This window comes from Cetorhinus maximus, chromosome 11 (assembly GCF_964194155.1).
Source record: "Cetorhinus maximus chromosome 11, sCetMax3.hap1.1, whole genome shotgun sequence".
Taxonomy (NCBI): domain Eukaryota; kingdom Metazoa; phylum Chordata; class Chondrichthyes; order Lamniformes; family Cetorhinidae; genus Cetorhinus; species Cetorhinus maximus.
In genome coordinates, this window is record NC_135889.1 from 60,959,852 (window position 1) to 60,974,877 (window position 15,026).

A 15,026-nucleotide genomic window follows, 5' to 3' on the forward strand; every position below is an offset into this window, starting at 1 on the left:
TGGGCAGTTAGGGATGGACAACAAATGCTATCCTTGCCAGCAATGTCCACATGCCATGAAGGAATAAAAAACTCATTGGCGCCTGGGTTGTGTGAAATGTATGATAGCTCAAAAATGATCCAAGAACAGCAGAACTTTGTATTATAGAATATAACCCCTATCCTTGTTTTCTTCTTATGGAACAAGATTAATGTTGTTCTGTCTACAAGCAGCATAACTCAGCCTTCATTTTTTAATTGGAGTCAGAGTGTTGGAGTGGAGCAGGGCCGAGGGAGGCATGCACTGGAGGCAACATTATTGGCGAGAGCAGCTAAAGAGCCGCTCCCCATCATGTAATTGCACACGCCCTGCATGTCACTTTCCTCCATTGGCCAGCTGCCATGTGATGGTGGTTGGCCAGTCCCTTCTGCCCACTCGGGAATCCTATTGACTTACGGGTCTGCCAGTGGGATCCCTGTCACCTGGATTCAGTTCTGCCTTTTAAGTGTGTATTATAGTTATTGCCAAATCTTTTGTAATTTGCCATGTTTCGAAGAGCATTTATTTTCAATTGTTTTTAATTGTCTTTATTCTAGACGAGCATTGACGATTGGACCAAAACACAGTGGAAACAAATAAATGTAGAGCAAATGGATATGGAACTGCGAAGATTTGCAAAGGTATGAACGAATTTGCAAAGGATGAATGTAAACTGATTGCCTGGAATATACACAATGCTGTAGTTTTGAAAACCCTACTTTTCCTGGTAGGAGATGAAAACACTTGATAAGGAGGTTCGAGTTTGGGATGTCTATGCTGGATTAGCATCTATGGTTAAAAATATGCTGACTTCGCTTCGGGCTGTTACTGAGTTGCAGAACCCTGCAGTCAGAATGAGGCACTGGCAGGAATTAATGAATGCGACAGGGGTAAGTCACCAGGTATTTTACTGTCTGCGTCACGTCGATTTTTTTTCTTTGCTTCCGAAAAGCAGCCTTAATTTTTATTCCTTAAGCAATCTGAGCCTGTATTTCACTCTGACAGGTCAGCTTTGTCATGGATGCAGACACTACCCTGGGGGACTTGTTAGCTCTCCAGCTGTATAGGGTAGAAGAGGAAGTGAAAAACATAGTGGACAAAGCAGTAAAGGAAATGGCAATAGAAAAGGTGAAACAGATATTTTTGTTTCTTTTATCACAACTTTTTGGCAATTGCATACATACTAAAGAGTGGAAAAACTTACTCCTTTTCCAGGTGCTGGCCGAGATTAGTCAAATATGGAATGTAATGGAGTTTTCATATGAATCACACTACAGTACAGGAACTCCATTGCTCAAATCTGATGAGAACCTTATTGAAACACTGGAAGATGATCAGGTGCTGATTTACAGTTAACTTATTTATCAGAAAAAAATTAGAAATAGATTTATCCTTTTGTTTGTCCTATATAACTTTTAAATAATTTTAGCCACATATTTGAGCAGATTTCAAATACCTCCTAGGGCCTAGTTAAAAGCTTCAAGGCAGCCTTTACATAGGAATTTACAGGTATAGTCATTACTGGTATGTTCTAATTAAAAATATATTTTTTCACAGTTAAACCTAATGCTATTTGTTCCGTTGATTCTGAGATATATGGTGATGTTCATGCTTAATCCTCATTTGGTGAGATGAACTGGTAGTATCTTTTTAACAGTCTTGTATTTTATTATTGTAAGATGAAAATATATTCTAGAATTTAATTGATTTATTATTCAATGCAGGTAAAGTGTTTTACTTTTAAAAAGAAATTGGATGGTAGTTGGTAGAGGTAGTTATAGTATGAGCTCCAGGCCATAAACATTCAATGCTTTCAATTATTGGATATAAAAGTGTATTTATGCTTTTTGTTGGTAAATTTTTTATACAGCCACTGGCACCAACTAACATTATCCATGTTGTTATGATTATAGAAAGGTCTGGAGCACTTCAAAAAAAAGTTTAAAAATGACCTTCTTAAAAAGATTACATTAAAGTAGTCAAACTTTCTCTGTTCATGAGGGTCGTGTTTTCTTCCAGTATATTAAGCTATTAGTAAACTTCAGTTGATAACCAACCGAGAACTCATGTACAGCTGAAGTATTTCTGAAATGTGCAATTGTATTGCCATTCTCCTGGTATCACAGAAGAAATCTAATGAAGTGTTAGGTCACGCTTTACAAATCTATGGGAATTCTTTTGACAACTAAACTACTGAATGATGATAACGCAATAGATCTAGTTTACTTTGATTTCAAAAGACACTTGAGAGATTTCTCATGTGATGACAGTAAGAAATAGTTGACAGATTGTATAGATTGATTGAGAATTGGCTTGGCAGCAGATGTTGTTAAATGAAAATTGTCCTGCATGGAAAAATGTAACCAGCGATGTTCTACAGGAGCCTATGCTACTACCCTGTTATCGACAGTGCTGATTAATCTAGGTAATTCCATGGTGAGTTGAGCCAGTTTGGATTTAATATGATGGTGAGGTACCAAATGTAATTACATGAAAGAACAGAACCTCTTCCCACTTCAATAAGCCACTAACTGCTTAAAAACATTAAGCATAATTTATCAGTTGATGTTCATTGCCCACAACCTCATGTGCTGAGCTCATGAAGACATAGGGCAGAATTTTTGGGTCGACGGGCCTGGGAGTGGTTGGGGAACAAACTGCCGTCTGTGATCGGCCCTCGACCGTGATTTCACACTGGCTGGCCAATTAACGGGCTGAAAGGCTCAGAGCTGCCAGCGTGGGGGTGGGAGGAGGGCGCGCGCTGACATCAGGGTGGGCGCGGTGAAGTGCGGAAGGAAAGCTTTCTGAAGGCAGAGAGTTACCTCAGGGACCTGACGAATTTAAAATCAATAAAAGCAGAATGTAAAATTGGGAAACAATGTCCACACGTCAGAATGAGACACTCCAACATACGGATGATGAAAATTTTTTTCAAAACATTTTAATTTAATTCTTTTTTAGTTAATCACGGAAACCTGATCCCACCCTTGGAAGAGGTTTCCTCAAAAGTGCAAAGGCAGCCTGGCCGATTCGGCCGCTCGTCAACCGTAACGTTGGATGGAGAGCGAAAAATTACCATCAATTGCTCCTTTAATGGCCTTAATAAACCTCTTAATTGTCAGTGGGCACGCTGCCGACTATTGCACATGCCCGCTGACCGAAGCATCGTGTGAGTGCGCGATGACTTTGGGACGCTCGCCCAACATCACGTGCTCTTTCACACTCGATCATGTTGGGCGCGCATCCGCACACCCAGTGGAAAATTCTGCCCACATACTTTCACTTGCAGTAAACAAATATGTGTTTCATGGTTCTATAACAGCTTTACCCATGGCTGTAAAGTGATCATCTGCCAGGTGGCACTAATACTATTGCAATTAAAATTTTAAAACTGCTTTTATAGACTATTGAAGCTTTTTGCAAAACTCCTAACCATTACAACGGGCCGTAACTTCTGAGCTTCCCAAAATCATATTGAGGGGGTACCCAAAGATGCGCTGGGAAATCCCCTTTGGAAGTTCCCAGGTAAGGTTTGCATCGCAATTGCCCAGAAGTGCAAACTTCCCCTAGGCAAATGCCCTGCACTGGGAACTGTTGCAAAATGTGATTTAAATCGCAAATTTCAGATGGTTCCAACTGGGTTAGACCAATACTTACCCAGAAAAGGTTAGAAGGATTAAAACCACTTCTAATTTTTGGGTAAATATTGTGCAGACCCAGATCGAACCCCCATGGGACTTCCCCACATCCCTGACCCCCAGGGGACTCCCTGCAGCCCCCTGACTTCAGCCCCTCAGGATTCCCCCCATGCCCACAGGGACTCTTTTTCCACCCCCTCCACCCCTGTCAGGCCCGACTCTTACTCCTAAACCCCTCCCCCAGGCCCAACCCAACCCAAGACCCGACCTGAGGCTCAACACCTCGACCTCTGACCCCCGACCTCTGAACCCTCCCTGACCGTCCCACCCCCGACCTGCCCCTCCTGACCTCCAATCACCCCCTGAATTCCGTTCAACCCGCCCCACCTCCCAAATCCTATCCACTTACCTTAGACACTTACCTTCTCCCTGGTCTGTCAAGGACCTTTAAATTCCACTGGACCTTTAACTTATCTGGTTTATGGCAGCTAGTGCCATAAAAAAGGGTGCATGGCTTCCTTCACTTTGACTCAGCTGCACTTTGACACTAGGCCCCAGGGAAGCGCTGCACTGTCTGGACCTTGCCTGGCCTGAGTCCGAAAGTCGGGCGAGACCGGCTAGGAAAATAATTCAGGTAAGAAATTGGGCACAGAGTGGCAATCCGATGCTGACTGCCACTCCGACGAGGTCCAGGTCCAACATGTTAAAGAAAATAACTAAAAAATTCTTCATGTACCATGGTTGTAGCTTATTACCACAGCTATTTGTTTTATAAAGCAAAGAATTCTGACCCTTGTATTCCTTGCTGTGATTGATAGGTTCAGTTGCAAAACATTTTGATGAGCAAATATGTGGAATATTTCTTGGTGGATGTCAGTAGTTGGCAAAAAAAACTAATGATTAGTGATTTGGTCATCTCTATGTGGATGGAAGTGCAGCGAACATGGGCACACTTACAGAGTATTTTTACTGGTTCTGAGGACATTAGAAATCAACTTTCTGAAGATGCTGAACGATTTGATGAGATCGATTTGAACTTCAAGGTACTTTCCACCCTGAACTACTGATAAGCTAACTTAGTTTTAAATTGCTATCTGTATGCTGATCCTTCATGTTTCGTTTCTCTTCGAGATGATCAAGATAATCATTCCATTTTCTATTTTAAAAAAATTACTATACAAAATGAATTCTGGAAAGTGTGCATTTATATGACTGACTTATAAAGTGCAACCACTGAAACTAATAAATCAAACACTTACAGAATTGTAGACTAGAATTGATTTATTTGTGGAGATATTGAAATAACTTTTACTCTTTCCATCTTAGGACCTAATGGCTAAGACTGTTAAAACTATGAAAGTAATTGAGACAACAAACAATTTGGGATTATTGGAAAAATTAGAAGCGCTTCAACAAAGGTAACAATTACTGATCAACATTTTATCAAAATTCCCAGCTATCTATAGTAAGACTTTTTTGTATCAGATCATTTAATAATTCCATTTTTAATAATCACTAGTTGCTCTCATTAAAAATTTTGTATCTGCACTCAAGTTTCCGCCCACACAACATTGGTTCCTGCTGCCAAATTTTGTCATGTGTTGAGTGCTGAATCTTTTGATTATAATTTCCTGTGTCCGCATTCGTAATGGATCTTGACCTCTGCACCTCTGCACAATCTGACTATTGGGTTCCCACATGTCATTTAAAATGAATCTTTTTTTCCACTTGCCATTATTTCTCACAGTTGCTAAGAAAAACTTTCAAAAAGCATTTTGTGGAATAGATAATGTGCCTTCTTCTTCTTGAGGGCTCTTCCCAAAGACAAGTGCGACCCACAGCACTGCGATCTCCCACATGGGTAGGGTAAGGAGGCAGGCCATGAATCCACCCCAGCCAGAACAGGGATCAAACCCCATGCTATTGGCACCAATCATCTCCACACCAGCCGTCCAGCCAACTGGCCTCTCAAAGAGTTTCAGTTCCCGTGGCAGCACACACTTTTACATGCATGTTGTAGCCTGGAGCTATGGATAGTGACGGTAGGGGCTCCAATTTATTTCCTCACATGGCTGACCAGGAATCTCTCCTGCTCTTACTGCCTGCCATTGGCATATATAGAAGGATTTACAAGTTGATGCCCAACCTGTTTGGCCACGTTATGAATGCACTTTTCTTGGCCACCAAGTCCTGGAGTGGGACTTGAACCCAGAGCTTCTAGCTGATAGGTGGGGACACTACACACGCCTCCACAAGACTTCCCAATCAGTGTCTATAGTGGTTAGATTGTAATTATAGGTGATGAATTTCGAAAGCATTTTCCATTATAAATATGAAGATAGTAATTCATCATGGGTGATGAATAGAGTGATGACAGGAAGTAAGGGTTTGTAGACAGGAATAGGGAGCCCTGTTGACCAAATTTTTAAATAATTTCTCCCAACTGTCACCATCTTTAACATATCAGACAGAACTTTATGGTCCCTACACAGGTGCATTTGCAGGTGGGAGGGCTCATAACATCTGCTGGTGACTTTCCAGCCGCCTACCTGCCCACCCTCGATCTCTCCATGATTTTAGGGGCAGTTGGCAAGTCGTAGGGCAGCCCTTGCTGCAACTGAGGTCATTAAATGGCCACTTTGCACCCCTGCTGCAATTCTTTGGTTGGTGGGAGGAGGTCGGTGACAGTCGGGGGGTAAGCCTGGCAGTTTAGCCTGCTTGGGCCTCATGCAGAAAAGTGAGGGTGGGGGAGGTGGGGGTTGCCTCCTTAATGGGCCCCCTTTTCTGATTGGAGCACTACACTCCCTCAAGGTCTGCACCACCCCTGTCCCTCAACCCCGTAACCCCACGACCTCCTATCCTAGCCCCTCCAAGAGCCCCCCAGATTTACCTTCTGTTTGGCTCCCGGCCCTATGTTTTCTGGGACTGGATGTAGTCCCAGAAGTGGCCACTGCTCCCTATGGCTCTGTTAGGATCAGAGAACTGCCAACTATCAGATGGCCAGCAGTCCCCAGTGCAGGAATTCCTCCCCAGATGGGGGCAGTGGCCCTTCTGCAGCCAGAGCATTAATGGCTGTGAGGCAGCTGGCCAGAGCAGGAGTGAGTTCCCTACTGACTTTTTTGGGAAAAAATGTCATCTGTTAAATTCTGTCCATTGTTTTTGCCTCCTTCATTGCTAACTTGCCTGCTTCCCTAACCCGATTAAACACCCTAATGCTCCACTGCTGGATGCTGCCTTTTATCTTCACACAATAGGCATTTATGTATCATGGCCCTCCGCTTGTTGAGGTGGCTTAGATATTTCCCCTGTGATCTCTTTCTCGCGTGTCCCACTCTAATGCCAGGTCTTCTGGTACAGGACTTCCATGATCTTCTCCAATAAGGCAACACTTCAGTTCAAACATCAAGCTGATGCTCCCTTAGCAGTGTGGCTCATCTAAAAGTCAGAGCAGTTATATAATGCAATTTTGTAAAGATTGTAATTTTGCACATTGACTTTCAGCAAGCCAATACTATAGGAAACAGCAGTTTGCGTTTGTCTACTGCTTTTCAAGTAAAATATGCCACTAAGTGCTTTATGGAAGGGGGAAGAAAAATATAGGTAGAAGAATAGAAATTAAGTCACAAAGGGCGTATAAGGCCAGGTGATTGAGAGCTTAGTCAAAAATATGGGTTTGAGAAGTTTTTTTGGAGTTTGGAGAGGTGTGTTGCTTTAGGAAAGGAATTCCAGAGAGTAAGGTTGAGGCAGCTGGAGGATCTACAAAACCTGCTGGGGCATAGGATGGGATGCATCAAAGATCAGAGTTGAAACATGGAATTGTGCAATAGAGAATATTAAGTGTTATGATTCTCGTGGAGACCGATAACTTTTAAAAAGAGATATGAATTCTCAGAGACCGACACAACTGATCACATGACATGATTTCACATTTTAAGACTTTTACTGTAACAACCTAAAATGAACAACAACTAAACATTACTTAGTAGGCAACTGATATCCTAAATTACAGAAAAGACATCCTTTATTAGTGTTTTTAACACACTTGAAAACCCCACACTGCATTTATAAATTCCAGCACGCTCTCCACAGATTTGCAACCTTTGCAGGAACCAGTTTATAGTTAGTCCCAGCTTCCAATGGGCTCACCCCTCCTGGTTTCATGGAGTCAGAACATCCAGTGTCCGTTGAGTGTCCTTTCCTTCAGTCTTCTGAGGAATCTCAAACCAACCTCTAGCAGCATGGCTCATTCCTGCGATTCCTTCTCCTTCCAGTGTTCTTAAATTTCCATGGGTTCCGTCTCTTTGACCAGAGACCATCCTCCCATCCACATTCCATCTGGTAGCTAACAGAGAAATAGCCTTTTCCCCTCTGCTGACCATGACAGCTGCTGTCCCTGTCTTTCCCTCTCTCTCACTTTTTTTTAACCAGACTACCTGAGAGTCTGAGTGCACCCATGGCAAGTCAACTGCTCTGTCTTTTGTTTTCAGGTGTGAAATGTGGCACATGGATTTCAATAGCAATTGACCTGGGCCCCCCTGACCCATGTTAACCAGGTCACATCAACTTATCTCCAAGCAGAATTAGCAGGAGGTCTCATGCTCATTTTTTACCTTGAATTAAAAGAGAGTTTAAAACATAACCATCTTATAAAACCTCACATTTCTTAAAAGCTGGAGGAGGTAATCAGAATAAGATAGGAATAAGGCTGTGAACGGATTTGGAAATGTTTAATTGTTTATTGTTGATCACTGTGTATATTATGACTCTATATTTTATATATATGTAGTATATATTTATACAATATGTACATATTATTAGAAAGTTGTAACTAAGTTTCAACATTGGGAAATAATTTGTATTTTTATAAAGAAATAGTGCTCATCAGAGTTAGGCGTGTTTGTTTTGAAGTATGGAATACTTTCTAATTTTAGCATCAAATCTCCTTGTCAGATATGTCATGGTTTGATGTAGGATAAAGTTCCTAACCTGCATTTTAGAACCAACTTCAGAAGAATACCCCCTGCTCCACCAACATGTTTTTCCCCCATTTTCTATCCATAAAGACACTTTGTGATTTCCCTTTATAAGAAATTGTCAGTCTGAGTTGTGGGCCTGCACCTACTTTGAACTGGATTACCTCATTTATATTACACATTTACAGCTGCTGTAGAGAGACCTACATCATCTGTGTGGGCGAGATTCAAGCCCTTGTTTTAAAAATGAAAGCAAGAATATGTTAACCTCCTGCATGTATTATTTTAGGCCTCATCCAGTTATTTTTGACTTAATCTGTTGTCCTCATTTAAAAAAAATCTGTTTTAGTACTGTTCCTTTTGTGCAATGAATTTGCTGAACATGATTGCACTTATTCTGTTGCTGTGACAGTGAAGAGCAATGTATGCACAAAACTGAAAAACTAATATGCTTCAAAATTTTGGGCCCATTTTGCCTGGGGGTGGGGGGGTGTTGGTGTGGGGGCACGTGGAATAATAAGTTTTAAATAATTGCTTTCTCTCAAAAAATTACTTTTCACCTTTTCTCAACTATTTTTTCAACCTTTCATATTTTGGGGGTGGGATTGAAGACCCCAAATATGATAAGAGTTGGTGGCAAACTCCACGTTCTTTGAGTATGCCCAAGCTGTAAGCCCGATATGAGATCAGCACGGTCGTCCACAGAACTGGCAGCCCCTGATGCCCCGTTGGGGGAGCTTCTGCAGCTCTAGCCTTCCTCTGGGTATGTTGGATGTTGCAAGTTGAGCATAGATGGTCCTCGAAACATGCTGAACCAAATATCAGTGCTTGCCTCCACACGGGCCAGTCAACTGCAGTGTTTTCCCAAGGAAGGTGGTCTTTAATGCTAAAGATTGTAAGGTTCTTTTTAGGGTGTCCTTGTATAGTTGTACTGAGCACCTTGATTTCATTGCTCTGAGACAGTTCCCTGTAGAAGATCAGCTTGGGGATTCTATAGTCATCATCGAAGTTGAATTTTCTGGAGAATGGTCTCCATGCTGTTTAGCCCAGTTTGATGGAGGACCTCACTTTTTGCGATTTTGTCCTGCTGTTGAATTCTAATGATGGACTTCAGGTGTCTTTGGTGTTTTGATGTGGCTCCTAGGACCCAGGATAATGTGCCATACTGCAGGGTGATAATGACTATGCCCTGGAGGAGTTTGATTTTAGTCTTTGGCTCAATGCCATGCTGCTCCCGGAGATGATCATGGAATCACCCTCTGGTAGAACTCAAGGCAGCTAACTTAAGTAAGGTGCCATGGTCCATATTTCTTTTTATTATTGTTTTGGTTTAAGATAATGAAGTTTTTAAATTTTATTGTTGTATAATTGAAACTATTTTTAAAGATAGTGGCACCAAATTTTCTCCTTTATAATCACAATGCCTCACCTGCTAAAAATAACCCATTTTATACTTTTAGGAGCAATTATTGTGATAACAAAATTGTAAGTTCTCAATCTTTTTGCAGACTGACTCAGTGTGAGAAAGCTTTAGCTGAATACCTTGAGACTAAAAGACTCACATTTCCAAGATTTTACTTTGTTTCTGCAATGGATCTATTAGAAATTATTTCCAAAGGAGGTCAACCAAAACAGGTAAAGATTCCATTGAACATTGCACATCCTGAGAATTAATAGGTGTGCAACATGCGTCACTGAAAACTAAAATTTAGTGTTTACTGGGTAGCCAATTTGCTTCAGCCGGTTTTGTATCCCCACTTGCTGGATTTCACAGAATCAAAGATCAGTTAATGAAGTTGATGGATTGAATTGATTGAGGCAGATGTTAAATTAATTTGGTGGATTGTGTTGCAGGTTATTTAAATGATTACATTCACTGAATGACACATTATGTAATAATTTTATTACCTCAAATAATAAGAATTATAAAACATGGGATTTCACTCACTTGGACATCATTTAATAAAGTCAGGTGAATCTCATTAATTTTTATACATAATTAATTGAGTTTCCTGGATTTAACTAGCTGAGTAATAGATTTTCTAATAAATTTATTGCATTTCATTCACTCAGCCAGATATCACTTAATAGAGTAAAAGCAGAAAATGCTGGAAACACTCAGCATGTCAGTCAGCATTTGTGAGGTGAACAGGGAACTGAACAGTTAGTTGTAGGTCCTCGGTTCTGATGAAGGGCTCACCCTTGAAACATTAACTTGTCTGTTCTCTCCACAGATGCTGACTGACCTGCTGTATGCTTGTAGCATTTTCTGATTTTGCTTCAGATTTCCACTGTCTTCAGTGTTTGCTTTTTAAAAATAATTTAATGAATTTGCTGGATTCAGTCTTAGAAAATTTAATGAATTTGATGAATTGGATTGATTTACCAAGAGATCATTTAATGGCATTCATTCAGAAGCAGAAAATGTAATGAATTCATTGGATTTGATTCACTCAGCCAGACATTATTTAAAGAATTTGCTGGATTCCATTCATTGAAGCACAGATAATTTAATGAATTCAGTGAATTGGAGTGAATTACGATGAGATTATTTAATGACATACAGGAAATGGCAGGGAATATGGATAATACTCACAGGGGAGCTTTTGAATACAATGTTAGTCCATATAGGAGTCCTGACTGAATAACTGATGAGTTGTAGAGCTAGTTGTGGGAGATAGGGCAGCAATACTTTGAAAATAAGTGAAACATAGCTAGAAGCAAACAGTAATAACCTATAATGGGGCTAAATAGGGGATTTGGAGGCTTACTGGAGTGGGATTCGGACTGAGACCAGAATGGTGTGGGGCGGTGGTGGGTTGAATCTGTTATAAATAAAGTTAAATTCATTCGCAATGGATAAAGTTGGAAAAAGTGTGACGAAAATCTGACAACAGGAAGTAATGATTTAGAGACAGGAAATGTAAGCAGGTGTGAGATTACATTAATTAACAGGCCTCCTAAGGCCATTAAAAAGCCAATTGACAGCAATTTTTCATTGCCTGTGCGATTTCACGTTCATTGCATGGGCAAAACAGGCAGGCGGGCAGCCCACATTTTCAAAAACCTCATTCAGTGTGAGTAGTGAGGAGTTTGGTAGATAGTTCGCTGCTGACGACTTAGTGCTACTTGGCAGATTCATCTCTGTTCGGGGCTTCATTGTTAGCATTTCCAGGCTTCATTTCAATACTCATTGCTGCCTGCAAGGCCCCTGGAGGATTCAGACCGCATTGACCCTTCCAGGTATCAGACAGCTTTCCCTTACCTTGGTAATGGGGGCTGTGGTCTCCGCTGGTGGCACCTCCTCTGAGGAGGAAGAGAGGGGCAGAAGGGGGAGGAGGTCAGGTGTCCCAATGCAGCTTCCAGGGGAGGGACCTGTGAGAGGAGAGGCGCAGGCACAAGGATCACAGGGCCAGCAGGTAGCCCAAGGCGGAAGGGGCCGCAGAAGACGCCACTATCCTGCTGCCAGGGTTTACAGGCAGTGATGCAGCTACCTCAACATGTCCAAGGTGCAATGCTAAAGGAGGCTCTGCCTCTCCAGGGAGACAGTGACCTCTGTTTGCCAGATGATAGGGCCTGAGATCAGCTCCGACTGTGTGAGTGGACACCCCATGCTAGTGGCTCTGAAGGTCACAGTGGCCCTCAACTCCTATGCCTCCAGCTCTTTCCAGGGGTCAGTGGAGGATCTGTGTGGAGTCTCCCAATCATCTGTCCACAGTTGCATCAAGCTGGTGACGGAAGCTTTGTTCAGGCGGGTACTGACCTTTATTCTTTACTGTATGGATGAGGCCAGGCAGGCTAAGCAAGCCAGAGGCTTTGCAGCGATTGCTGGCTTCCCCCTCATCCAGGGTGCAACTGATTGCACACATGTGGCCATCAAGGCGCCAGCGGGTCAGCCGAGTGCCTTTGTCAACAGGAAGGGATTCCACTCCACGAACGTGTAGATGGTGTTTGACCACAGGATACGGATTCTGCAAGTCTGTACAAGGTACCCAGGCAGCTCCCATGATGCTTACATCCTGAGACCCTCCCAGGTGCCAAGGCCCTTCAGTGCTCTAGCCCGACTGGATGGATGGTTGCTGGGTGACAAGGGCTATCCATTGAAAGGGTGGCTCATGTCGCCTCTCCGCCACCCAAAAACAGAGGCAAAGAAGCGTTACAATACGAGTCACGCCTCCACAAGAGCGATGATAGAGAGGACCATAGGTCATCTCGAGATGTGCTTCCAATGCCTGGACTGTTCAGGGGGAGCACTACAATACCCCACAGAGGGGTTGTCACTGATAGTGGTTGCATGCTGCACTCTCTACAATCTGGCACTGGTAAGGGGGGACCCACTGGAGGAAGAGGATCTTGACGCAGCTGCACAGGCCATAGATGATGAGTCCAGTGGTGAGTCTGGAGGTAGGCACAGTGAGGACAATGCTGAGGGCATGGAGCCAGACCTCGGTAGCCTCCAGAGAGGCAGGGATGCCTTGATCCAACACTCCATCAGCTAGGCTACCAAAGATCAGCTTCAAACATATGCCAGGGCTGCCGCCTCCACCCCGGATATCTGAAAGGACTCTTTTATTTGAACCCAAAGAACACTCAGTGCCTGTGCAATAAAGATCAGAGCCACTTATGTCCAGCATTACATACTGGCGTTCCCAGTACCAATGATATAAAAAGGTGAAGCATACTCAAGCCATGATGACAAAAACACAATTTATCTCATTCTGACAGTTCAATAATAGTTATATAAACGTTTCTGGTCTTCAACCCCAGACCAGTGTACATAAAATAAGCATAAATGAACATAAAATCACCAGTGACCTGTCCCTCTTGTGCTCATGGTACCTTTAACTTATGTTTGCGTGTGCCAAGTCTTGGTTCTCCCCCCTCGCAGGCACTGGCATTGGAGACAGCCTGCTGACTCTGGTGTCTTGTTGGCTTCGATGGCCTTGGCGTTCGTCCTCTGGCCAGTGGAGCCTGTGCTGGCCCCACCTGGGAGGGAGCGGCCAGTGCCATGGCTGGCATTTCCCCAGTCACCGCAGCCTCATCAGATGCATTGGTCACTGGTGAAGGGGCAGAGGAGCTGCTTCCATCATCCAGAGCGCACTGAGAGGAGCCTGCAGAGATGGCAACTTGTGTGCCAATATGAGGTCATTCTGGACCTCCCTGTTCACCATTGATGGGTGGGCACCAAGCTGGGCTACTGGGTGCCTCATCCATCTCCCACACAGACACTGACCACCTGAGGTCATTGCCTGTATGGGGGCTTGCAGATCCAAGCACAACCCCAGGGACCCCTGATTCTGTTCCTGGAGCTGCCTCTCCATGAGAGTCACCACGTTCTCAATGGAGGAGACAGTGTGCTCGGCCATGATGGCCAACGCAGTGCTGATGCTCCGCACGGACTCCTCCATCACGGAGGTCATGGCACGTAGACCCTCATGGATCTCCGTCAGATCCTCCCACACATCCCGCTGGACATCCAGCATCTGCCACCTAATGGACGATTCAGAGGCTCATCATCTGCCTTCGACTGAGCATCATCCTGGTCTCCAGCAGCCCTCCGACTGAAGGCACCCTGGGCATTCCCTGCCTCTGCCTGCGCCTGAAGCCTGTGTGAGAAGTGCCCTCACTAATGTGCACCGAGACACTAGCCGCCAATCTAATGCTCACTGAGGTGCTGATATCTACGCTGGCGCCTGCTTCAGAGAGCGGGTGTGAGGTAGGTGCAGCTGAAGCTCGGTTGTTCTGCCCTAAGTTTCTAGAAAAATTAGGAAATATATTTTTACAATAGCATTATTTATATTTAAACACTGAGTTCTCTTTTATGTTTTTAATGCCTTTAATTCTAATGTTTCCTAAATCTAGAACTACCTCCAAAACAACCAGTCTCTAAGATCATCCCTCCCAGATGCTCCCAAGAGCCTTCTCCTAGTGCCCTCTGAGCATACTGTTTAAAAATAAGGGGTCGCCCATTTAATACAGAAATGAGGACATTTTTTTTCTCTCAGAGGGTAGTGAGTTTTCGGAACTCTCTTCCTCAAAGGCAATGGAAGCAAAGTCTCTGAAGGCAGAGGTAGATAGATTCTTGATAAACAAAGGGGTGAAAGGTTATTGGGAGTAGGCAGGAGGTTACAATTAGATTAACCATGATCTTATTGAATGGCAGGGCAGGCTCGAGGGGCCGAGTGGCCTACTCCTGCTCCTAATTAGCATGTTCGTATCCACTAAAGAATTCCTGTTGTAGGGATGTTTAAACTTAATCTGATCATCCATATTCAAGCCAAATATTTATTTGATTAAAGACAATCAACTACATTAGCTCCGAGAAACATGTATGTCTTTAGCAGCTAGTTTAATGATATAAATTACATTGAATCAGAAGCTGGTGCAACTTCTCAAT

General features: G+C 43.2%; 1 protein-coding gene across 1 annotated transcript in view; it reads left to right on the forward strand.

The window, feature by feature from the left end:
* Window positions 1-420: 420 nt before the first annotated feature.
* dnah9l (dynein, axonemal, heavy polypeptide 9 like) overlaps window positions 421-15,026 on the forward strand; it is a 361,205-nt gene continuing 346,599 nt past the window's right edge. Inside the window, exons 1-8 of the mRNA XM_078552084.1 lie at window positions 421-484; window positions 576-659; window positions 750-908; window positions 1,024-1,146; window positions 1,234-1,356; window positions 4,475-4,699; window positions 4,983-5,074; window positions 10,138-10,264. Of these exons, the coding sequence (XP_078408210.1) occupies window positions 630-659; window positions 750-908; window positions 1,024-1,146; window positions 1,234-1,356; window positions 4,475-4,699; window positions 4,983-5,074; window positions 10,138-10,264 (879 nt within the window). The 5' untranslated portion in view covers window positions 421-484; window positions 576-629. The remainder of the gene's footprint in view (window positions 485-575; window positions 660-749; window positions 909-1,023; window positions 1,147-1,233; window positions 1,357-4,474; window positions 4,700-4,982; window positions 5,075-10,137; window positions 10,265-15,026) is intronic.